General features: G+C 41.1%; 1 protein-coding gene across 1 annotated transcript in view; it reads left to right on the top strand.

The window, feature by feature from the left end:
• adcy1 (adenylate cyclase 1) overlaps window positions 1-26,078 on the top strand; it is a 225,420-nt gene that overhangs the window by 164,340 nt on the left and 35,002 nt on the right. Inside the window, exons 12-17 of the mRNA XM_033050221.1 lie at window positions 1,534-1,623; window positions 4,825-5,081; window positions 6,598-6,724; window positions 14,378-14,494; window positions 23,555-23,701; window positions 23,816-23,914. Of these exons, the coding sequence (XP_032906112.1) occupies window positions 1,534-1,623; window positions 4,825-5,081; window positions 6,598-6,724; window positions 14,378-14,494; window positions 23,555-23,701; window positions 23,816-23,914 (837 nt within the window). The remainder of the gene's footprint in view (window positions 1-1,533; window positions 1,624-4,824; window positions 5,082-6,597; window positions 6,725-14,377; window positions 14,495-23,554; window positions 23,702-23,815; window positions 23,915-26,078) is intronic.

The following is a 26,078-nucleotide window of genomic DNA, read 5'->3' as shown; positions in this document are numbered from 1 at the left end:
AGTAAGTCCTTTAAAAGAGGGGAGGGGGGGAGAAGGGGGGAGAAGGAGTGGAGACACTTTTAAGAAGCCAGACAACTTTTAATAAGCCAGAGATACATAGCTGTGAGGTTCAGCGGGCATTTAACATTACCGGTCGGTTATCCTTGGTTCTGAAAACTCGTCCTTATGTTTTTTTCCCCCCAATGAGCCAATGAAAATGCCTGGTCAGCAAAGGCAATTAACTAAAACTACCTACAACTACCTCGACTAAGTGGGACAGGCCCTTTAAGACTTTTACAGATAACCTCGCAGTATTTTCTTTCCCCTCGGATCTCGATGTTAGTCTTACCAGGTAACTTATTTTGCTGATGAAGACTTGGTTTTCAAGTTTGAAATTTTTGAAAAGCATATACACCTATTAATGTAAGAATCATTGTTGTTGGGAAGAGAATATTCTTTGGCACACCTATCGTTAATTTGCCTGCATGAAGTAGGCTAACTGAGATGCGCCGTTTGCAGATTTCAATCTAACTGGCCAACTCCCACAACCCAGCTATCTGATGTTGCAACCCTTCCAAATCCTAAATGATGCTTGAATCTGACGATTGTTCTCGTCTCGAGGATTCTGCTCCTTGAGAAGGTGCTGGCCATATTTTTTGCCTAGTTCTGTTAAAACACGATACTTTCACCAGAACCAGATGGCTGGGAAGAAATGTGTTCATTGAATATTAAAAGAGTAAGGCAATATTTCATTCCTAATAATTTTTATATCACAACACCCGTAACCGAGTGGTTAGAATTTACAAGATCTATTGGAGGTGCAGAGCTCCGGTACACAAATGGAAAGCTGGTTATGTACGTAGAGAGGAAGGTATAGAAGGTTTTGAGTAAGGTAGGCGGAAGCCCACATGAAGTTGGATATAAGCTTGGTGACCAAATAGGTTACATAAAAACTAGCTGGCTCCAGCACAGGCTTTCCTATGCATGCAACTAATTTAATGGTCTTATTATGGAATTTGCCTCCTAAATAAACAGTAACGATTGCAATGAACCAAGGGATATTCTGTTTTCTTCACGTTATGAGTATTCTATATCAGGTAATGTGCAGTATATTCATTAGCCGTGTGCAGAAACTATCTGTTCCTGCACATTGGTAACATCTCAAGATACACTAGTGGCTAGTTTCTCTTTGGAGGAAACTTTGATTTTTGAAGTCAGTTTTCCTTAATCTGTAGAAGCTGGTCTCTGAATTAGGAAGGATAGTTTTTATCACCTTTACGGATGATCCTATGATCTTCTACTAGCAGGGATCTAAAGATGTTCAGAGAGCATAGACAACTAGGATTAGAACATGTTTTGCACTACTCCCTACCAATGAATTTTGCAGAATGCATTGTGAGAAAGCACAGAATTAGAACTTAATGGGTTATTGTGAGATTTGCATTAATGACAACCAAAGCAGTATAAATGCACTAACCAATGTTAACTAAAGGCATTAGAATGGAAATATACGAGAAGTATATGTTTCAGAAATATAATTGATTACTTATTCAGTGTTTTCCAGGATGCTTGACAATACAAATTCGAACCATTATCTTCATCTTCATAGTCGTATTGACTTATGCTGTAGCCCAGGGATGTGTGGTAAGCAAATGCAATATTACCTAACCTCTTAAATACATTAAATACATAATGCATTTAGAAATTTGAGTAATTTTAACTTTCACTCTTATTTTGTTTTGCTTAATTGAGGATTAGAATCCACATAGATTTTATGTGAAATGTTATTGTTCAGGTTGTTATTTATCTGCCTGTAATTAGGAGTCTAGTCCAGTTGCTCAAAGTTTTGAGAGACCAGGAATGTCCATGGTTCAATTCCCATTCAACATGAATCCTACTGCAGCTTCATATGACTTTGGTTAGTCTACATTGGGAGTATTGTGTACCGTTCTGGTTGCCCCAATACTGGAAGGATGTGGAGGCTTTTGAAAGGGTGCAGAGGAGGTATATCAGAATGGGACCTAGATTATGGTGTATTAACTACAGGGAGAGGTTGGACATTTTCTCTGGAATGTCCTGAGCAGTTGTGCGGAGTCCTGATAGAATTGAATACAATTATGAAAGCCATAGATAAGGTAGATAGACATAACATTTTTACCAGGGTGGAAATATCAAAGACTAGAGGGATTGGCTTTTAGGTAGAGGCAAAGTTTAAAGGAGATGCGTTGGAGCAATTGTTTTAGTGCTGGTGAGTACCTGGAACTGGAGGTGGTGGTGGAGGCATATACGACAGTGCCATTTAAGAAACTTTTAGATAGCCACATGGGCATGCATGGAATGGAGGGATATGGATTATATGAAAGTAGATAAGATTGGTCGAAGCATCATGTTCAACATAGACATTGTGGCCCAAGGGCTGTACTTTTCTATGTTCTATTTTTTTTTATGTCACATCGATGGAGATGGCTTCCAAAATCGTGAAAGAATTTTGGCCAATATATAATGCTGGGGTTATTGATCGCTGTAGAGTTGCCAACTCCATTACATGCTAACTTACAGAATATGTCAGAGTCTGTTTCAGACAGTTTTGGGAGGGAAAGTGAATGAAAGCCAGTTGAAATAAAACAAACCTCGCAGTATGTGGCTTAAAGGGAAGAGGTCAATATTGCATGAAAAGGTTTGTGTTGACAATGGCAATGAAAACGTGGGATCTTGGAGAGATTGTGGAGAAAATAGTTCCACAAATTAGCTTGAAAGAATAGGTGAATGAGTCCGAAAAGTTTGTACAGATCATGATCTCAGGAGGGAGATTGTAAGTTTGAATATACTCCTAAAATGAGCCGTGAAACAAAGAACAAAGATTAGGCCAGTGAATGAATGAAGTGACAAAAAAAACAAGTGGCATCTTCGGTGAATCCAGAGCTGCTACAACAATATAGTTATGAAAGAATTTGAAACTTAGTGAATTGGTTAATCTTGTAAATTTGTACATGTTGTTAAATCATTTAAGTCTTTATTTTCTTTGAAGAAGAAACTGGATAGTATTTGTAAATATGCATGATGTTACTGCATGATGTATTTGATCATATGTATTGTGCATATATGAAGAAGAACCATGTGTAAGAGATGCATGCCTCCGGGAGCTCTGTATTTACCTTCAATTATATGGCATGTAACTCCATTCCAAATAGGAACACATGTATGTACGACATCTTTAAATTAGAGAAGCATAAATCAACCACAATTTCTGTTCCAGTCCTCTTTGCAGAACTCCCACTGGGTTGGAGGGTAGGTGACTATTGCCAGGATAAAGTAACAACACCTATAATGATGTCATGTGATGAATTGCATTCCAGTAAATGTTCTCACAAATGTGTGGGCCATTGCAATTAGTGTCGATACTTAAGGCTCAGGCTTAGGCATGGGCAATGGCCAGGAATATGAACTTTTCAGAGAACAAGGCCATGCAAACTTTGATAAACCATGGCAAGGAATATTGGCTGCATCAAAAGCCAAACTCCCACTACACTTGGAGAGACTTGCAGATTTGCATCCCTGCTTTAGTGACCTTTCTTGTTTGTTTTGTAGCCCATCAGGAAGGCTTCAGGGCCCTTCCATTCTTCCTTGAACAGAGACTCAATCAGTTCTCCTCAACTAACACTCTTCGCGTTGCAGAGTTTGTCTTCACCCTTAATAACTTTTCTTTTGACTCTTTTTAGGTTTAGGTTTATTATTGTCACGTGTATTGAGGTACAGTGAATAGCTTTGATTTGCACCCAATCCAAACCAATCAGATAATATCATATCAATACAATCAAGTCAAACACAAGTACGATATGTCGAGCAAAGAGGAAAATACAGAGTACAGAATATAGTTGTCAGCATTGTAGTACAATAGTTCCATAGACTAGGTCCAATGTACACAATAGGATAGAGGTAAATTGGACAGGACCCCAGCTTATGGGAAGACCATTCAAAAGCCTGACTACAAATGGGAAGAACCTCTTCAGTCATTTGTCGTAGCCATGGGCTCCAGTAGTGCCTGCCATTTTGTGGGTTACTTTATTTCAAATGTACCACATCACCATTCCCCAACTTTTTATCTGCTATATTGATGACTGCAGTGGGACTGCGTCCGTGCAGAATTAGTTGATTTCATCAAGTTTACTACTAGCTTCCACTCTACCCTCAAATTCACTTGGACTATCTCTGACTCCTTTCCCCCCTTTCCTGATCTTTCAGTCTTCATCACATGGGACAGACTGTCAACTGACATCTATGACCACTGACACCCTCGGTTATCTTGACTACACCTCCTCCCATGTTGTCTCTTGCAAGGACACCATCCCGTACTTTCAATTTACCTGTCTCTGCCTCATCTGCTTCTATGATATGGCTTTCCACTCTGGAACATATGAGATTTCCTTTTTTTTAAATAAAACATGGCCTCCCCCCCACCATTATTGATCTAGCCCCCCCCCCCCCCCCCCCCCACACACTCCCTCTCTCTCTCTGTCTCTGTGTCCTACAGTTCTGCTTGTTTCCTCTCTCAGCCAGAACAAGGATAGAGTTCCCCTGGTCCTCACTCTCCACCTCTACCAACCTTTCTGTCTTTGGCCGCCTGCCTTCATTGCTAGTGTGCGGCCACACACAGACTGGGAGGACAAGACCTGGTATTCCACTTGTGTTACCTACAACTCCACAGTCTTGCATATAGGTAAAATTGGTGTGTACTTTAGTTAGAGGAGGCACAGAAAATATTGTAGACTTGCAGTTTTAGTTTGTCCCTGGATTTCTTTTTTGGAAGAAACAGCAATGCTTATTATTTTATTTTGTTTTCCACAGGTTGGCTGCATGCCTTGGGTATGGACCACCAACTCCAGCACCTCCATCATTATTATTGCTCCTGATGGACTCAATAAAACAATGACTGAGTTGCCTTGTGACGCAGCTCATTATGCTTTTCTTGCTTGTGTTGTCGGAACGCTAAGTCTTGCAGTATTCCTCCGTGTCTCTTCATTACCAAAGATGATCCTCCTGCTCATCGTCACTGTTTTGTATATAGTAGTTTTTGAGATTAGTGGATACAGAAGAGCAATGGGGTAAATACATTAATATTTTAATTTGGAAGCATATTACAGTTAACGCTCAATTTTCTAAGTGGTCTAGAAGTGGTTTACCACTGCACTGATGTATAACGGTAGAGTTGCTGTTTCACAGTGCCAGGGACATGGGTTCGATCTGACCTTGTGTGCTGTTTGTGTGGAGTTTGCATGTTCTCCCTGAGGCCGAGTGGGTTTGCTCCGGGTGCTCTGATTTCCTTCCACTTTCCACAAGATCTGCGGGTTTGTAGGTTGCTGCATTGGGTTAATTGGTTGCTGTAAATTATCCTTTGCGTGTAGGGAGTGGATGCAAAAGTGGGAAAACAGATTTAGTGTTCGATGGTCTTGGTAGGCCGAAGGGGCTGTTTCCATGCTGTTTCTCTAACCTAAACTAAACTATACACCTCAGCATGCAAAGAGTTGAGGCACAGTTGCTTGTGGCCTAGCATCAGCTTGCTGTGAAGCTTTAAATCAGCGATCTAGGGCCTTACAAAGGATCTAACAAAGCATGATTTTACCTCCACGGTCATGTTTGTTGATATGAAAGCCACTACTGGGACCACTGTTGTGGAAATTGGCCCTTTATGGATTATGTGCACCATTGGCCTTGAATAATCAATGTCCCTCTGGGATAAAAATCATGATGGTTGAGTCGACCCACCATTGACCCCAGATGCCAGAAAGAAAAGAGAACACAAAATCAATGAAGATCTGCTCTTTCTGCAAACTCCATGATGGCTAAACTGCCTGTCATATACACCCATTTGGTAAACCAGGTGAAAGTCTGCCTTTAGAATTGAAGCCTTATTCATTCACTGTATTTTTGCAGCGTAGCCAGGGTGATGTCAATTGTCCTCTCCATGCTGATTATCCACACTCAAACGTGCCCTTGGGTCTTTGTGTAAATACATGTAGTATTGCCATTGAGTATCTCTAAGTATGTAGTGTGGGCATGAAGTACTCAATTGTGTGTAGTGATTGGATTGTCATATAATTCGGTCAGATAGTGCATAGAAATGTTGTCCTACACAATGGAATTTTTGTCCAAACTGTATAATTTAGCTTTGCAGCAATGGAAGTTAGAATTCTTCATGGATTGTTGCCATAAAATATATGATATTTTAAACTTTTATGGAGTAATCTTTACAGGTACCATCAGAGAAATGTACACACCCTTTCACCCACAATATTTTCATTTTTTTACTACCCCAAAAAATGCTTAGCTGTGCAGTGTGTACCAATGAACTACGTAATAAAAATGACATCATAACACCACTGACTGCAATGTCCAAAATATCCATAATGCTAAGATCTATTTTACTTATTTTTCACATACTATACAGCTATACATTTGATAGATAGCATCTTCTGATTTTTTTAAATCAAAGAAACTCTTTTTTGAAATTCATTGATTTAATTTCAGTTTCATGTGCATATTATGAATATATCTATCACCTAAACAGCTAATGTTGAAAGGTTTTCAAGAATATGTTCCTTGTTCTGTATTTTTTTGTAGAGGCGGAGCGATTTATATAAGAGGATTTGAATCCATTTTAGCAATCCTGCTTTTCGCTTGTGCTCTTGGACTTCATTCCAGACAGTTAGACCTAAAGCTGAGATTAGACTACCTCTGGGCAGCGCAGGTAAGATATAAAACTGACTATGTACTCAGCAATTAATAGAATAAGAGGAAGATAGACACAAAGTGCTGGAGTAACTCAGCCGGTCAGGCAGCATCTCTGGAGAAAAAGGATTGGTGACGTTTCGGGTCAGACCTGAAGAAGGACCATCACCTGAAACGTCACCCATCCCTTTTCTCCAGAGATGCTGCCAGTCCTGCTGAGTTACTCCAGCATTGTGTGTGTATCTTTGGTATAAAGCAGCAGCTGCAGTTCCTTTCTACAGATTAAGAGGAAGATGCTTTTTTTATTCATAAAGCTGTAATGCTGTAAATCTGAAGTGGAAAGACTTCTACAAAATACTTCAGGAGAATTAAATAAATCTCAGTTCTGACCAATCTTATTGTCTTTTTATTTTAATTTATTTTTCCTACAACCATTCTGAGAATTGTTTTATTTACTTAATATTTTTCTTTCTCTTTCATTACATGTACATGGAAATGCATGACATGCACACTAAATAGGATTAAGAATATCTTGTAGCAATAATATGTGTACATATATGACCAATAATTTTGATTTAAGAACATAAATGGTATTGATCAATTACTTGCAAGGAGTCGTGTAAGAAGGAACTGCAGATGCTGGAAAATAGAAGTTACTCAAAAATGCTGGAGAAACTCAGCGGGTGCAGCAGCATCTATGGAACGAAGAAATAGGCAACGTTTCGGGCCGTTCGGAAACGTTGCCTATTTCCTTCGCTCCATAGATGCTGCTGCACCCACTGAGTTTCTCCAGCATTTTTGTGTACTTGCCAGGAGGCACAAGGAACTGCAGGCGTATGACCTATTTTGCTTTGAGGTCATTATTTTTGATGATATTTCCCAGCCTTCCATTTGAAAACAAACTGTTAAAGCATCAAAAATATCCATAGGTTCCAAAATTTCCAGTGGAAAGGATGGTGTCTTGTAAATACAAATAGATTCATGAATACTTGGAAATTTAAAACAGAAAAGGAATTGCTTGTTGTATTTGGATGCAGTGTGTAATTACAAGCACATCTTAAATAACATCATACATTTCCAGATATTTCAATAATGTGTTGTCCATTCAACTCATGGAATTCCATTCAATAATGTGTTGTCCATTCAACTCCCAACAAAGTAATCTCATATTAACAAAGACATTTGGACAGCTACATGAATAGCATCCAGTTTTGGTTACCCTCCTATAGAAAGGATGTTGTTAAGTTGAAAAGAGTGCTGAGATGATTTACGAGGATGTTGCCAGAGCTCAAGGGCCTGAGCTGTAAGGAGTGTTTGGGCATGTTAAGACTTTATTCCTTAGAGTGCAGGAGTCTGAGCGGTGATCTTACAGATGTTCATAAACCCATGAGGGGAATAGATACAGTGAATGCAGTCATTGACCAAGAAAAGGAGAGTCAAGAACCACAGCACGTTGATTTAGTTTGAGAGGGGAATGATTTAAAAGGAACCTGAGGGACATTTTCATACAGAGGGTGGTGGGTATATGGAACAAACTACCAGAGGAGGAGGTAGCTGTGGGTGGTACAATAACATTTAAAATACATTTAGATAGGTACATAGATAGGAAAAGTTTAGAGGGATATGGGTCAAACGCGGGCAGGAGTAGCGTAGACGGGGCATTTTGGTCGGCATTTCAAGAGAGAGCTAGATAAGGCTCTTAAAAATAGCGGAGTCAGGGGATATGGGGAGAAGGCAGGAACGGGGTACTGATTGGAGATGATCAGCCATGATCACATCGAATGGCCTACTCCTGCACCTATTGTCTATTGTCTATTGGCATGGGAAATTGGGCCAAAGAACGTGTTTTATTGAGAAAGTGAGGTAGGATGCAGGAACAACAATGCATTACAGCAATTAAACAACAAATTGCAACAATACTCACTGCAGTTAATTTAAAGTTCATCTTTACATGATGCTGTACATGTTACTGTAGTACTGAGGAAAAATTCAAATACATTGACATTTATGATATTGATTTAAAAAAATCCTTTTTATAAATGTAGGATATATCAGGTTAAAGAGAAAGGGAAAAGTAGCAAGCTTACAGCATAAGATTCAACATTAGGACTATGTTAAAAAGAGTTTACAGCTGCATGTCCTGTTTCATAAAAGACCAAAAAGTGTCAGATAATAATGCTGATCTATTTTTATTTCTTAGTCCCATTGAGGCATATTACACTGCCCTTTGTTTTATTTGAATGAATTTCCCTCACATGTATTTCCTGCCTATGTATTTAGGTTGGCCAATTAAGTAATTATAACTGCAGATAGTTCCTTTAGAATTTAAAAGCATTGTACACTTTTCATTAAAATTAAAATTAAGATAGAATAACAGGCGAATGCATTCTTTTTACAAAGATAATATACTCCCTGTGGCTTCACTTAGTGAATTAGTTCATAATCTGAGAGAGAAATCAAATGCCTCAGCCTGAAATGGATTATAAGATCAAAGCGTGCACATCTTAAACTGAAATCGACCTATTTGATAATGTAAAATGATGACGTGTACTTGCTTTATAATGAAATTTTATTTATCGTATTAAGCACGTTCCAGCGATTGTGTAATAGCTGTCTCCTGCTATTGCTTTTTTTTCTACTGTTTTCATCTTGATTTCTTAACATCAGATAAAAATGTATTAAACAGCAGGGTGGTTGACCCAATGTGGGAGTAGGATGGTGTAAATGGTCAAATCAAAGAGGGAGTTCTGTGTAAAGGCTAATGGTTGTTAAGTAAGAGGTAACACTAATTATTAACATTATAGAAATATTAAAGGATAAATAGGGTGGTTTGTAATTGATAAGTAGGGGGGAGATTTGTATTTTGAAAATATTCTACCACCTGCTCATAAGTGCATATTTTTCACTCAAGGTCCCGGGGCAGTGCTCCCGTCCCTCCAGTTGCCGTGCTTCACACACACAGCCCCGGCTCCACCCCTCTCTCTCCCCGGGGAGATGCGGTGAACACTACAGGGAGCAACGTTTAAAACTGCCTCAGCTCACACCCATCTGCTCCCGCCGCCGGCCCTCTCCCTCCCTTCTCTCCTTCCCTTCCCTCCCTCCTTTCCCTTCTTCCCTCCCACCCTTCTCTCCTTCCCTTCCCTCCCTCCCTCCCTCCCTCCCTCCAAAGGTGGTGGACAGATAATTCAATCAATTATATACGACATGGATAACAAGCATTTCATTTCTTGTTTCTCTTCTCAGTGAAGCTTTGGTGCAGTGGAGAAAAAAAAACTTTTGATACAGACACCCACACATATTTGCCGTTTTAGAAACTTAGCGGGTGAGGCAGCGTCTATAGAGTGAAGGAATAGGTGACGTTTCGGGTCGAGACCCTTTTTCAGACTGAATATTCTTTAGAATATTGTGTTCAGTTCTGGGCACCCTGTTATTGGAAAGATATTGTCAAGCTTGAAAGGGTTCAGAAAATGTTTTAGGAGGATATTTTCTATGTTTCTATGATTTTGCCAAGACTAGAGAGTTTCAGCTATAGGGAGAGTTTGAGTAGAATGGGTCTCTATTCCATGGAGCTTCGGAGGAAAGGGGGAGATCTTACAGAGGTATACAAAATCATGAGAGGAATAGATCAGGTAGATGGTCAGAGTCTTTTACCCAGAGTAGGAGAATCGAGGACCAGAGGACATAAGTTCAAGGTGGAGGGGAAAAGATTTAATAGGAATCGAAGGGGTAACTTTTTCACACAGAGGGTGGTGGGTGTATGGAACAAGCTGCCCGAGGAGGTAGTTGAGGCTGGGACTATTCCATCATTTAATAAACAGTTGGACAGGTACATGGATAGGACAGGTTTAGAGGGTTAAGGGCCTTTCCCACTTTCCCGAGTTATTCACGAATTCTCCTGAGTTTTCAAACTCACAGAATGTTCGTTACGAGTTCGTAGGAGGCCGTAGGAGTCCGTGGATATATCGTAGTGGCTCGTTATGCCAGCCGTAGGTACTCTGGGCTATTTTTTTACTTGTGGACATTTTTCATCACTCCAAAAACATGTCCCGACTTACCTGATGTCTCGACTACCTACGGCTGGCATAACGAGCCACTACGATATATCCACGTACTCCTATGGCATCCTACGGACTTGTTACGAACATTCTGCGAGTTTGATAACTCGACGGAATTTGTGAATAACTCAGGAGACTTTGTGAATAACTCGGGAAAGTGGGACAGGCCCTTTATGGACCAAGCACAGGCAAGTGGAACTAGGGTAGGTGGGACATTGTTGGCTGGAGTGGGCGAGTTGGGCCGAAGGACCTGTTTCCAGGACTATATTGATCACTATCAATAGAGTAAATAGATCACTGTATTAATCTATGACTCTATGACTCTATGGTTACTAATGAAATTCTGTAGATAATTCATCATATTGGTTCTGCATATAAACCTACTAATTCAATGATTATCAAACTGGGGCAGAAGTGGTAGGGAAACGATTGTAATCTTAAATGTAACAAATGTAACCCACAGCTACAGAGCTCATCCAGAAAATTCACTGGTAGTTTGAATAATAATTAAAGAGAGCCCTCCGGGAACAATTTTCAGAAAAGATAGTAGGTACATATGCAGGCGGAACTGGAAATTGTATTGGTTAGGCAAGATGCTGGCAGATGGAAGCGATGTCTGAACACTGAATAACCTGTGAACATAAATATTTGACTCTCCCATTATATCATTTCTGCAGTTCAAAGCTGTGGTAAAGTGAACACAACCATCCTGAATATCAAGAGTGAAGATTCACATGAAACTTACTGCATAATAAGCATGTCACCAGAGAGGCACATATTCACAGGGCTTTGCTTAAGCACTGGGATTTACCAGCTGCTGACCACTGACACAAAATACTTTGAAGTATTCAATGTCAACGTGAGGCTCACCACCAGAGGAATCACCAAGCACAGGAACTGTGGCAGGCCTAGAGATTGACCTTGGCTCTTGGCCAGTGTTACCCAGCGTATAGAGTAGTAGATGCCATAGCCGATGCTGAATTGGGCCTGCACTCCGTACAGTGGTTTAAGTTTATTATTGTCATGTAGACTGAGGTACAGTGGAATCTTTGTTTTACATGCTATCCAATCAAATCAGATAATACCAATCAGATACAATCAAGCCTAACTCAAGTACAATGGGTAGAGTGAAGGAAAGGGTACTGAGTGCAGAATAGTGGCCCACAGAACTTGCAGAACACCATAAGTATTTTAAAGTGGGAAAAAATGCCTTGGCTAAAATGAAAGAGAAAAGGGTGTTCTGCACTAGCCAGAATATGGTTGTGTACAGTATTGAAGAGTTTGGACCTCACACTGGCATTGAATCACAGTAGGCTCCATATTGTCTAATCACCACACACTGCAAATTCAGGATTTTGGTAACAGATTCTGTAGAACGTAGACTGTTGCTAACATGGCCACGGGTTCTACATTCCCTCCACTATATTCCAGGATCAGGAAAAAAATGTCTGAATGCTCCAAATCCTAAGATCATAAGGTCATAAGAGATAGGAGCAGAATTCGGCCATTCATAGAAACATAGAAAAATAGGTGTAGGAGTCAGCCATTTGGCCATTTGAGCCAGCACCGCTATTCAATATGATCATGGCTGATCATGTAAAATCAGTACCCCCTTGCCTGCTTTTTCCCTATATCCCTTGATTCCTTTAGCCCTAAGAGCTAAATCTATCTCTCTTGAAAACGTCGGCCCATCAAGTCTACTCCGCCATTCACTCATGGCTGAATTCGCTCTCTCCTAACCCCATTTTCCTGCCTTCTCCCCATAACCCCAGACACCTGTACTAATCAAGAATCTATCTATCTCTGCCTTAAAAATATCCATTGACTTGGCACCCACAGCCTTCTGTGGCAAAGAATTCCACAGATTCACCATCCTCTGACTAAAGAAATTCCTCCTCATTTCCGTCCTAAAGGAGCGTCCTTTAATTCTGTGGCTATATTCCTAGACTCTCCCATGAGTAGAAACATCCTCTCCACATCCACTCTATTCAAGTATTTCACTATTCGGTACATTTCAATGAGATCATCCCTGATTCTTCTAAACCAGCTAATACAGGCCGGTGGCATCAAACGCTCATCATATGTTAACCCACTGATTCCTTGTATCATTCTTGTAAACCTCACCTGCATGCTCTCCAGAGCCAGCACATCCTTCCTCAAATTTGGTGCCCAAATTAGCTCACAATACACCAAATGCAGCCTGACCAGCGCCTTACAGAGCCTCAGCATCACATCCCTGTTTCTGTATTCTAGCCCTCTTGAAACAAATGTCAGCATTGCATTTGCCTTCTTTACTACCAATTCGACTTGAAGATTAACTTTTTGGGAATCCTACACCGGCAATCCCAAGTCCCTTTGTACCGCCGGTTTCTGGATTCTCTCCCCATTTAGAAAATAGTCTACGCCTTTATTCCTACAACCAAAATGAATGACTCCACACTTTGCTACATTTCTTGCTTTTGTCCATTGTAGGCTGGAGTTCAGAATTGCAGAGACCTGTAAGCCTCATCGCATTACAGCCTCCATGCCTCTTTAGCCTCGCTCAGCATGTGTCAGTATTGGTGCTGGAAACCCGGCCAGGTCAGATATCCCGAGCCATAGCTGATGCTCAATTACTTCGGGCCTGTGTTCAGTACAGTTGGGTCTAGGTTTATTATTGTCACGTTTACCGAGGTACAGTGATAACTTTTGCTTTGCACGCTATCTAATCAAATCAGATAATATTGTACTTAAGATAGTCACAAAATGCTGGAGTAACTCTGGAGAAAAGGAATAGGTAACAACATCTCTGGAGAAAAGGAATAGGTGACTTTTTGGGTCGAGATCCTTCTTCAGACTGTAGAAGCATTAAAGCCAATTCAAGTTTAATGGGTAGAGTGAAGGAACTGAGTGAAGAATAGTGGCCCACAAAACATATAGAAGCATATTAGATACGGTAAGTATTTTAAAGTGGGGAAAAAAATTACTTGGCTAAAATGTAAGAGAAAAGGGTGGTTGGACTGCATATCTCCTTCGTGTTTAATATGCACTTTCACTTGTATGCTCTTTCACGTATTAAACACTAAATGGCCAATATCCATGCAGCATTACTTTGTGGTTTAACAGGATGTGACCATCCCTTTAGATATTTACTAATATTACGGTTCAAAATTTCCCCAATGCTAGCCGTGAAATGCTAATTTCAGTTTATTTGTGACTTTTGTCAAAGTATTGTTCAAAAACATTTGATATTCTTTATGAAAGTTGAGTTGAAAACAAAATTGTTGAGTACACATTTTATTGATTAAATACAGCAGAAACAGAGGTTAAAAGGTTACATATGTTTAGGAATTGCATTGTGGGCTCCCCCATATTGCTTCTGCTATCTTCTGCATTCGCACCACCGAAATCCAATGAACATGAAAGGCGTTTCTGCCTAAATTAAATGTGTAGAGCTTAGAAAGCCCATTCAGTGTGGGAAGTGTCTAGGTCTTTTGCAGCATATTAAACGTCATCTACTACTGTTTCATTGTTTTCTTTCAAGTGTTTATTTTTAAACACAGTATTTCTTTCACCGTTCACCACGTTATTAAGTGTTAATGGAGCCATCAACTCATTGACTGCATTTTCTCTTTCAGGCTGAAGAAGAGAGAGATGACATGGAACGTGTAAAGCTCGATAACAAACGGATTCTCTTTAATTTATTGCCAGCACATGTCGCACAACATTTTCTATTGTCTAATCCACGGAATATGGTGAGAAAAATCTTGTTGAATAAAAAAAAGAAGTGGCATTCTGCAATAGGTTTATTCCCTAAAATAAAGCATGTTTTCTTCTCAGTGAAGAAAACATATGTAGAATAATGTATTTCCTGCTGAAACGAATAACAATGCAGAAGTGTCACTGAAACAGCAGTGTGCCTGAAATTGGGATAATTTTGACAAGGACTCAAATCCATAATATTGGTTTCCTAAAATTCTGTTGTGTTGCTACTGAGCTGCACCATCCATAGATACAGAACAATTAATATTTACTAGAATGTAATATTTTATTTAACTGAATCTCAACAGTGAGATTTGAGAATGCTGCAATTATTCCTTATATTGACCATTTTAAAATATGTTGGCCTAAAATTCTTTGCACCTGAAAAGATCATTATATTGGCAATGCATGAAAGATTTATCTGAGAGCCTGCTGCAGTAATATTTGGAGGTGGCATGATTGTTGTAGTCAAGGATCTTTCCACTATATGCTCCTAATGGCAGAACTTCAGTGTAGCAAAGTGTGGAGTCGTGCATTTTGGCAATCATAACAATAAAGGCGTATATTATTTCCTAAATGGAGAGAGAATCCAGAAAAAATGGAGGTGCAAAGGGACTTGGAAGTGCTGGTGCAGGATTCCCAAAATGTTAATTTGCAAGTCTAATCGGTAGTAAGGAAGGCAAATTCAATACTAGGATTTATATCAAGAGGTCTGGAATACAAAAACAGAGATGTATGTGGAAAGGATGTTTCTACTGGTGGGAGAGTCTGGGAGCAGAAGTCATAGCCTCAGAATGAAAGGGTGCACTTTTAGAAAGGAGTGGAGGAGGAACTTATTTAGTCAGAGGGTAGTTAATCTGTGAAACTCATTGCCACAGAGGGCTGTGGAGGCCAAGTCAGTGGATATTTTTAAGACAGAGATAGACAACTTCTTGATTGGAATGAGTGCCAATGGTTATGGGGAGAAGGCAGGAAAATTGGATTAGGTGGCAGAGATCAGCCATTATAGAGTGGCAGAGTAGACTCGAAAGGCCGAATGGCCCAATTCATCTCCGATAACGTGAACTTGTGAAGAGAAACAAGTTTGGCATGACTACTGACCATTTCAGACCTGGACTTTTGAACTTCCCCAACAAACCTCAGATGTACCGAGGTCTTGGTTACCTCTGAAGCAGTGTTTTTGACTTTACCCTTCATGCAGTGCAGAGGGAACATCATGTGCAGCACCTGAGGGGGAGGGAGGAGGATGGCGGGTGGAGAACAGGAACTCCACTGAGTATATCAGACTGAGCCATGGAGTGGAGGGGCGTGCAAGCAGTGAACATTCAGGAAATTGGGGTTGTCAGGGTTTTAGCGGTTGGTTTGGGCAGAGAGAACTTACAGTATCCCTGGCATTGTGGAGCTAGGATGTTAGGGTCTTTGCAGACCCATGGCCAGAGAGTAAGATCATTAAGTAGAACAGTGGCCAATACCATGGGGACAGGATCTGGGATGATTGAACATAAATATGGAACGTATGATGATCTAGTCAGGTGCTGCAATATATAAACCATGAGCGCTAAATGGGTAAATGTTTAAGAAGGAACTGCAGATTCAAAAAATAAAGGATTCAATTCAGATGCAGGAAAATCAAAGGTAGACAAAAATGCTGGAGGAACTCAGTGGGTGCACCAGCATCTATGGATCTATGCTTCTCCTCCAATTTCCGGTGGTCCTCACTCTGGCCGTGGAGGAGGCCCAGGACAGAAAGGTCGGATTCGGAATGGATTTCGGAGTGAATCCATTTCACCACTAACTTCCATTCGGCACTCAAATACACCTGGACCATTTCCGACATTTCCCTACCATTTCTAGACCTCACTATCTCCATCGCAGGTGATAGACTTTTGACCAACATCCACTAGAAACCCACTGACTCCCATGGCTATCTGGACTACACTTCTTCCCACCCTGCTTCCTGTAAGGACTCCATCCCCTACTCCCAATTCCTTCGTCTATGCCGCATCTACTCTCAGGATGAGGTGTTCCACACCAGGGTCCAATGCCCTCATTCTTCAGGGAACGGGGATTCCTCTCTCCTACCACAGTTGAAGTTCTCAACAGGGTTTCTTCGATACCCCGTGACACTGCTCTATCTCCCCATCCCCCCACTCTTAACAAGGGCAGAGTCCCCCTAGTCCTCACCTTCCACCGTACCAGCCGTCATGTACACTAAAGATTCCTCTGTCATTTTCGTCACCACCCACGTGACCCCACCACTTGCCACATCTTCCCATCTCCTCCCCTGTCTGCTTTCTGCAGAGACCGCTCCCTCCATAACTCCCTGGTCTCCCTGGACAGGAGACCCAGACAGACTACCTTCAGAAGGAATTGGGAGGGGTTGGCTGTTTGCTGCAGCAATCCATGTGCAATACATAAAGGAATCCCACTGAGTAAAGTTCCGGGATGACTCTCTGATATAGCGGTGGCAAAAATATTGAGACCTGGCAGAGACATGCTGGGACCCTTTGGAATAGCCCTGCAACTAGGATTTTGACATTCAAGGTGACCATGACCACAATGGGGAGAGCTGTCCAGGCTTGAGAGTCTGAAGAGGAATCCCAACCATTCTCTACGCAGATGCCGCCTGACCGGTTAAGTTATCCCCTCATTGAGTAATATATTTTAACCATGACTGCCCCAGATAACGTGAGCTTGCAAAGACATTGGTCTTTAGAGATATCTATCTTGCAAATTGTGACACTCTACAATACATTCTCCATTGAACATATGAGTAGCTCCTGGAGCAAGACCCCCAACCCAGCTTGCAAAACAAAGACCATCATAGTGGTACCTTTCATGATAGATAGCTCACATCGACACAATGCATGAGTGTCTGAGCTGTTAAATAATTAATATTTCCCAGTGACTTAGAAAGAGGTCACATTCACTTCATCAAGTTTATACCAGATCTCAGAGGGGTTTCATCCATCCTAATTCCCACACTTATTTCTCTAATGTCTATTCTCCGTCACATGCCCATCAACTACCTCTGATTCTCCTGTCAATTACCGCCACTGGGGGTAATATAAAGTGGCCACTTAATTGGCTCGGGGTAGTGTTTGAGCAGCCCACTGTGTTTTTCGAAGGCAACTGGTCAGATCACAAATGGAGCTGCAATGAGTCATCACCCGTCATCATGCGCCTTCAAATATTTTATCTGCTCTGCAAGTAGAATTCGTCAGCGTATTGACATCATTTGTTAAGGGAAACATTAATTAAATTATTATTTACTGGAAAAAATCATTTATTTTTAAACTTTCTGAATTACTTCCAACAAACACAAAATTGTATTCCATTATAGCAGTTTGAGGGTTTGAACCCAGCTTAAGAATTAGTTTGCAGATTTTTTTTAAAAATGGTGTTAGTAAAATTGTTGGTGGTTATTTAAAAAAAAAAACTAATTTGGTTACTAGTGTTCTTTTAGGATATAAAATCTGCAATCCTTACCTGGATGTTAACTTTTGAAACATCCTTAACTAAGGATGTTTCAAAAATACTTATTAAGGTGTTACTCTGAAGGCATTACTCTGAAAGCATTGATGCTTACGGCGTAATTATTTTCTCATTGCGCCGACTGCGTATGGGCGGCCATTGGTTACGCACGGTGACGTAATCATGCGTAACCATGCGCTACACGTACGAGGTCAGGACGCCTGCGTGCGACTGCAATACGCCCGCGTGCGTACGCGATACGTCATGCTGGAGGCGCGCAAAGATTTTGTGCCCTACATAATCCTGGAGCGCTGCGCGATACCGCATGCAACTCCATTCCAGTCCGCGCTTCTCCATGTGACCGTCCCGCGTGGCCCACATGCTACCCGTGCGTCTCAACGCGACGACGAAGTCGTGTAAATGGCGCGCAAATGACGGCCATGTGGGACAGGTCCTTGACTGCACCCTGAAAGGGTCAGTTGAACTGAAAAAGCCCAACACGCAGTTATTAAACCTATAAAAGGGAATCACACGTGTGATGATGTAATTAGCAGTGCATACCACAGCTGCCTGTTGTTTTCCATACAAGGGTAAAGGGGAGCATGGATGTGGTCAGGGCAATTTCACAATGGATGCTTCTGATGGATGTGCAGCTCTTTGAACTCATTCATTAAATGTCCTTTAAGCACAAATTGGGCCAGATTTTGGGCAACTGGTGTCCTGATCACCAAAATAGGCCATTCCAGCAACAATGTACTATGATGTCTCGTCTACACTCCAAATGGAATATCGGATAGAGAATGATTCCTAAGTGGAACTCGCATTGGGAAGTGTAATTTCCAGAGCAACCAGAAATAACAATAATTTTCTCTTCTATTCAGTGTGTATTTTCAATCATCTAGCACTCAAATAGACAGCCCTGAGTAATCAGATTTGAAGACCATTTTCCCTAAGAGTTCTTGCACCCCTGACAGTGGACTGATTGGCCAACATTTCCAAGTTTGTCCTTTGCCCTATTTTTTTTAACAGTAAGAGTTCCAGTTTCAACAGTTGAGGTTAAAATGGGAAACCCCGTGTTGAAACGTTTGTTAGGGTTTATTTTAAAGAGAGAACAACTTAACAATTAAAGCCTCCTGCTGTTATCCGAAGCATTACTGTAACTTGAGGGACATCTAGTGGATGAATGCTGTAACCACATTGCACCCTTCCATATCAGCTTCCTCACTTTGGCGAAGTGGTGATGAAATTAAAGACTTGGTATCAAATTGTCCGATTCACCAAGTGAGTTATGGGCCTGTCCCACTTGGCGAATTTTTAGGCAACTGCCGGCGACTGTCATAGTCATAGCAGATCGCCTAAAAACCGGCGACAACCTAGGTCATCCTGGCGACAACCTACGACATCACCTACGTCAGGAGAAGTCAAGATAAGCTCATTGGCGTCAAACCCACTGTCGCTGAAAAATGTTCAACATGTTGAAAATTTTGCGGCGACCAGAAAGACGCTACGACTTTTTGCGCGACTAAGAAGACTACTCCCGGCGACAATCGGCAAACATGTGGCGAGAAACTAGTCGCCTGTAGTTGCCTAAAAAATCGCCTAAGTGGGACAGGCCCATAACTGGCATAACTGCCAGGTCTTATATTTACCTGCCCACCTTAATAAAGAACTCCAGGGAAATATCATTGGAGTTTCCATGTCAATCAAATGAATGAAAGTGGAAATTAGAACATTATTCGGAATATTTAAAAAAATATATAAGGGGAAAATTTTTTTTTTAACTGTTTACCTAAAATACATTTTGCTTTTTTTTTGGTGCGGCCAATCTCATCAGAAACCTATTTACCATTGAGTTTGGGTCCTATCCTTAACCAGAGACCTTGAATGTGGTTTGAGTCTTGCCCAATCAGAAGTTTTATCCATTCTGTAGTATTTTGGGGTCCAAGTCCATAACTGTGTGAAAGTGGCATTGCAAGTGTGGTAAAGAAGACATATGGTTTGCTTGCTTTCATAGGTTGGGGCAATGAGTATAAGAGTCAGGAAGTCATGATGCAGTTTTATAATACTAAGGTTAGACCACATTTGGAGTATTGTGTGCAGTTCTGGTCACCCCATCACAGGAAAGATGTGGAAGCTTTGGAAAAGGTGCAGAGGAAGTTTACCAGAATGATGCCTCGATTAGGGAGTATTAACCACATGGAGAAGTTGGTTGGACTTGGTATGTTATCTCTGAAATGCCAGAGTTTGCGTGGAGATCAGATCGAAGTATATACAATTATGAAAGGCATGGATAGGGTACAGTCAGAATCTTTTTCAAGAGAGTCAAGAATCAAGGGAGTCAAGAGTGTTTTAGTGTCAGTCTGAGGAAGGGTCTCGACCCAAAACATCACCCATTCAATCTCTCCAGAGATGCTGCTTGTCCTGCTGAATTACTCCAGCATTTTGTGTCTACCTTCAATTTAAACCAGCATATGCAGTTCTTTCCTACACGTATTTTATTGTCATATGTCCTAAAATGGAACAATGAAATTCTTACTTCACAGATGAAAAAAAATCAAACACTAGAGAGCATAGCTTTAAGGTGGGAGAAACAAAGTTTAAACAAGACAAAGAGGTTATCCACTTTGGCGGCAAAAACAAGAGGGCAGATTATTATCTCAATGGGGTTAGGTTAGGTAAGGGGGAGGTGCAGCGAGACCTGGGTGCCCTTGTACACCGGTCACTGAAAGATGGCTTACAGGTACAGCAGGCAGTGAAGAAAGTTAATGGAATGGTGGCCTTCATAACAAGATGATTTCAGTATAGGAGAAAAGAGGTTCTTCTGCAGTTGTATAGGGCTCTGGTGAGACCACATCTGGAACATTGTGTACAGTTTTGGTCTCCTAATTTGAGGAAGGACATCCTTGTGATTGAGGCAGTGCAGCGTAGGTTCACGAGATTGATCCCTGGGATGGCGGGACTGTCATATGAGGAAAGATTAAAAAGACTAGGCTTGTATTCACTGGAGTTTAGAAGGATGAGGGGGGATCTTATAGAAACATATAAAATTATAAAAGGACTGGACAAGCTAGATGCAGGAAAAATGTTCCCAATGTTGGGCGAGTCCAGAACCAGGGGTCACAGTCTTAGAATAAATGGCCTCCTCCTTCACCTATTTTCTATGTTTCTACATGCCGGGCAATTTTTTTACACAGAGGGTGGTGAGAACCTGGAACATGCTGACTGAACATGGTGGTTGAACCAGATACGTTAGTGGCATTAAAAGAGTTTTGGGTAGGCATATAGATATGTAGAGAATATGCAGGTAGGTAAGTGATGGTCATGGCATCATGATCGGATCAGACATTGTGGGCCGAAGGGCCTGTTCTTGTGCTGGACAGGTCCATGTCAAAGTATCTCGCTGGGGATTGTAAGATGAATGGATCAGAAGAGTAGTTTGCTAATTGATGACCAAAATACCTTTAGACCGCTGGTACTCTGGCAAGGCCACTTCCTCGCTGGGCCAATAGGAGGTGGGATTTCCCAGGTACTACACAAGCAAGTGGTCCCCAACCTCAATGTCACTGAGACTCTTCGCCAAAGCTTAATATGAAATATTGCCTTCTGTAGCTAATGTAGGAGACTTCTCAGTTAACCAATATAGGAATCAACATATCACAATATATTTGACTGTCAGTTGTCTTAGGGGTATAGTAAAAAGTGTCAGGTTAAGAATTACACACAGGTCATTCCATATATGCACTGCCCTCTGTGTGCAGGTTGCCCCTTGAGTTCCTTTTAAATCTTTCCCCTCTCACCTTAAATCTATACCATCCAGTTTTGATTCCCTATCTGTGAAAAAGACTGCAAGTATTCATTTCATTTATAATTATTTTAGGCCTCCAGTCCAAAAAACAACCTTCCACCATCATCCTCTGCTTCCTACCATCAAGTCAATGATGTATCCAAATAGCTAGATCTCCCTAGATCTCATGTGATCTAATCTTCTGGACTAGCCTACCATGCAAGTGTTAAAGGCCTTGCTGAAATCCATTTAAACAACATCCACTGCTCTGGCCTCATCTGGCTGCGGAGTGTTGAGGTACCGACCACGGGGGAAAATGGAGGAGGACTGGCCAATTTTTGTGCCTTCCACCACAGTGATGAATGCTGTGGTGGATGTTTGTGTTAATTTCTTTAGTGTGTTTGTGTGTTCTTTATCATTGTACCGCTGCTGGCAAATTCATTTCACTTGCACTTATGTGCAATGTGATGAATAAAACCGTATTGTATTGTATTGTATTGTATCAATCCTTTTTGTTACTGCTTCAAAAAAATCTTATCAGATTTGTGAGACACGATTTCCTACACACATATCTAAGCTGACCATCCCCAATCAATGCTTGTCTATCCAAGCGCTGGTAGGTCCTATACTCTGAATTCCCTCCAGTAACTACTGATGTCAGTCTCACTGGCCTGTAGTTCCCTGCCGTGTCCTTGTTGCCCTTTTTAAATCACAGTATAATATAAACCACTCTCCAACCTTCTGAAACTTCACCGGGGGCTAAAGACGATGCAAATCTGCCTGCAAGGCCCAATGCAATTTATTCTCTATCTTCCCTCAAGATTCAAGGATGCTCTTGGTCAGGCACTTGGTCATTCACCTTAATGTGTTTGAAGATCAGCCATACCTCCTCTTTGGTAATTAATATCTGGTCCTACACATCATGCACTCCATATCTCTCCATTCCCTGTATTTCCACATGCTTATCCACAAATCTCTTAAATACCACTGTCGTATTTGCCGTCATCACCACTCCTGGCAAGGTCTTAAAGATAGCGGAGTCAGGGGATATGGGGAGAAGGCAGGAACGTGGTACTGATAGAGGATGATCAGCCATGATCACATTGAATGGCGGTGCTTGCTCGAAGGGCCGAATGGCCTACTCCTGCACTTATTGTCTATTGTCTATTGTGTTCCAGGCACCAACCTCTCGCTGTATGTTTAAAAAAATAAACTTGTCTTCTTTTAACTTAGTCCCTCTCACCTTAAAGCCATGCCCTCTTGACACTTACACCCTAGAAAAAAAAGGTTCTGAATGTCTATCCTATCTATGCCTCTCATAATTTATATATTTATTTCAGATCTCGCCTCAACTTCTGAAATTTGTACAAATCTCTCCTTATCGCTAATACCTCAACTATGAACTTCCATCAAATGCCTTTTATTGTACTAAGGACTCTAGGTTTTTTCACAAATTGTGTGATTATTAACTCATCTGCCTCACCTATTAAGCTTCTTGTATTGAAATAAATGCAGTTTAAACCACTGGTATTCCCCCTCTCGTTGTAGTGTTCCTACCTGTCCAGTCTGCCAAATGTGCCCACATTAATAATAATAATAATAATGGATGGGATTTATATAGTGCCTTTCTAATACTCAAGGCGCTTGACATTGACCTCAGTACTTGCCCCAACCTACTCACCTACCTTCTTTCTGCCTAATGTGTTCTTAATCTGGTCAGTACAGGGTATATATGTCGATCCCTCATCAGCTACTCTTGACTTTACACTTAACCTCTCCATGTTGTTCATTGCAGGACCTCTACTACCAGTCATATTCTCAAGTGGGTGTGATGTTTGCCTCAATTCCCAATTTTAATGACTTTTATATTGAACTAGATGGTAATAACATGGGAGTTGAATGTTTGCGCCTCCTGAATGAAATAATCGCTGATTTTGATGAGGTACATTTAATTATTTATCCTCCATAATATATCTTTATTTTACAATATGTTTGAATACTGCACTTCCTCAGAACTCTTGTAAATGTAGTTTACAACTTTCTTTTGGTCCTGAAGCTAATGGACAAAGACTGCTACAAGGACATAGAGAAAATCAAAACGATTGGCAGCACTTACATGGGAGCGGTTGGACTCGTACCTACAACTGGGACCAAGGTAATGAATTAGGCAATATTTTATCCAGTGAATGGTGGGGCACCATTGCCAGGCACACACAGGAAAATTAGCTCAGCAAAAAGTTGCCCATTAAGGAAATGCTAGAATGTTGTCGTAGCAACGGATAATACTTTTTTACAATGCATGTTGGCCTCCGTTGCGGTGAGGCTGCATTTGGAGTATTGTGTTAACTTTTGGTCATTGTGCTATAGGAAGACAATAGACAATAGGTGCAGGAATAGGCCATTCGGCCATTTGAGCCAGCACCGCCATTCACTGTGATCATGGCTGACCATCCACATTCAGCACCCGTTCCTGCCTTCTCACCATATCCCCTGACTCCGCTATCTTTACGAGCTCTATCTAACTCTAGGGTGCAGAAAAGATTTACGAGGATGTTGCCAGGACTTGAAGGCATGCACTATGGAGAGAGGTTGAGCAGGCTAGGATTTTATTCCTTGATGTGCATGAGGATGAGGAATGTTCATATGAAAATGTATAAGATCATAAGGGGAATAAATGCACAGTCTCTTATTCAGAGGAGAGGAATCAAAACCCAGGGAACATAGGCTTAAGGTGAGAATCAAAAGGTTTAATAGGAACTTGAGGGACAATTGTTTTCACAGAGATTAGGGAACGGACTGATGGAGGAGGCATTTGGACAGACAAATGGATAGGAAAGGTTTAGAGTGAATGTAGAAACAAGGAACTGCTGATGGTAGTTTACACGTGCTGGAGTAACTCAGGAGGTCAAGCAGCACCTCTGGAAAACATGGAAAGGTGATGTTTTATGTCAGGACCCTTCTTCAGACGCTTCTCTAAGGTTTAGAGGGATATAGATGGACCTACAGCATGGAAACAGGCCTTTCGGCCCAACTTTCCCACATGTCCCATATACACTATTCTGACCTGTCTGCATTTGGCCCATATCCCTATAAACCTGTCCTATTCATGTACCTGTCCAAATGTTTCTTAAATGTTGTGATAGTACCAGCCTCAACTACCTGCTCCAGTAGCTTGATCCATACACCTACCACCTTTTCCATGAAAAAGTTGCCCCTCAGGTTCCTATTAAATCTTTCCCCCTTCACCTTAAACCTATGTCCTCTGCAGGCACATGCCGTTAGGGTAGGCAAGGTAGGCAGTGCCTATCCTGACTAAAAGGTAATTATTAAATATAAATAGTAAAGATTTCCAATTCATTTACTAAATTTAGTATTTATTATTAAATGGTTATTATTTAATAATCTATCTTAGGTAGGCATAATTCTCCCATGCATTTCATCCGCAGTACACGTAATACGCGTAACTATGTTCAACTCACGCTGCTTCAAGCCTTCACTTACAACGGGCAATAAAGGCAGCTGAAATCCTGCCTTTGCACCGTGGCAAGGTGCTACGCATGCCCACAGGAGAGGAGGCCAATCTGCGCATGCACATTTTAAAAAGATTTTTTTTAATTCGACTGACTGCCTACAGGACCAATCTGCGCATGCGCGATTTTACGATTTTCTGCACATGTGCGGTTTTACGATTTTCCGTGCATGCGCGGTTTTTGTGCCTACTCTGAGTAATTACTCATGGCATGTGCCTGGTCTTCTGGTTCTCGATTCCCCTTCTCTGCAACATCCCCGTAAATCTTCTCTGCATTTTTTCCAGCTTCGGCACTCTTTCTTATAACATGATACCTAAAACCGAATACAATACTCTAAATGCGGCCTCTTGTATAAATCTTGTATAATTGCAATATGAACTCCCAACAAATATACCGATATGGAACAAACTCAGGCAGATTGGGCGACCGTAGATGGTGCATCTAAGTCAGCATGGGTAAGTTGGGCTGAATGGCACGGTGTATGATTCTGACATTACTATTATTGTAAAATCCAAGTTACAATATGTACAGTTGGTATCTGTCTTGTTCGACACTGCGTTAAGAAATCACTGTTACTGAGTTTCAAATTCATCTGTTTCAGCTTTTAATTGCCAGTTCTTTAGAATGGAGAATGTGCTTGATATATTAATTGAGCTGTACTACACTATGACACTATTAGTTTCCTATTTAGCATTGCATTTTACTATTATTTGTGGAAAATTGAAAGGGAATAGTTCTTGGTGCAGAGATAAGCAAGTTATACAAGATGTAAAACATTACACACATCCA

This window comes from Amblyraja radiata, chromosome 2 (assembly GCF_010909765.2).
Source record: "Amblyraja radiata isolate CabotCenter1 chromosome 2, sAmbRad1.1.pri, whole genome shotgun sequence".
NCBI classification, from domain to species: domain Eukaryota; kingdom Metazoa; phylum Chordata; class Chondrichthyes; order Rajiformes; family Rajidae; genus Amblyraja; species Amblyraja radiata.
Note: the sequence above shows the minus strand (reverse complement) of the source record. Positions and strands in the feature narration are given on the sequence as shown.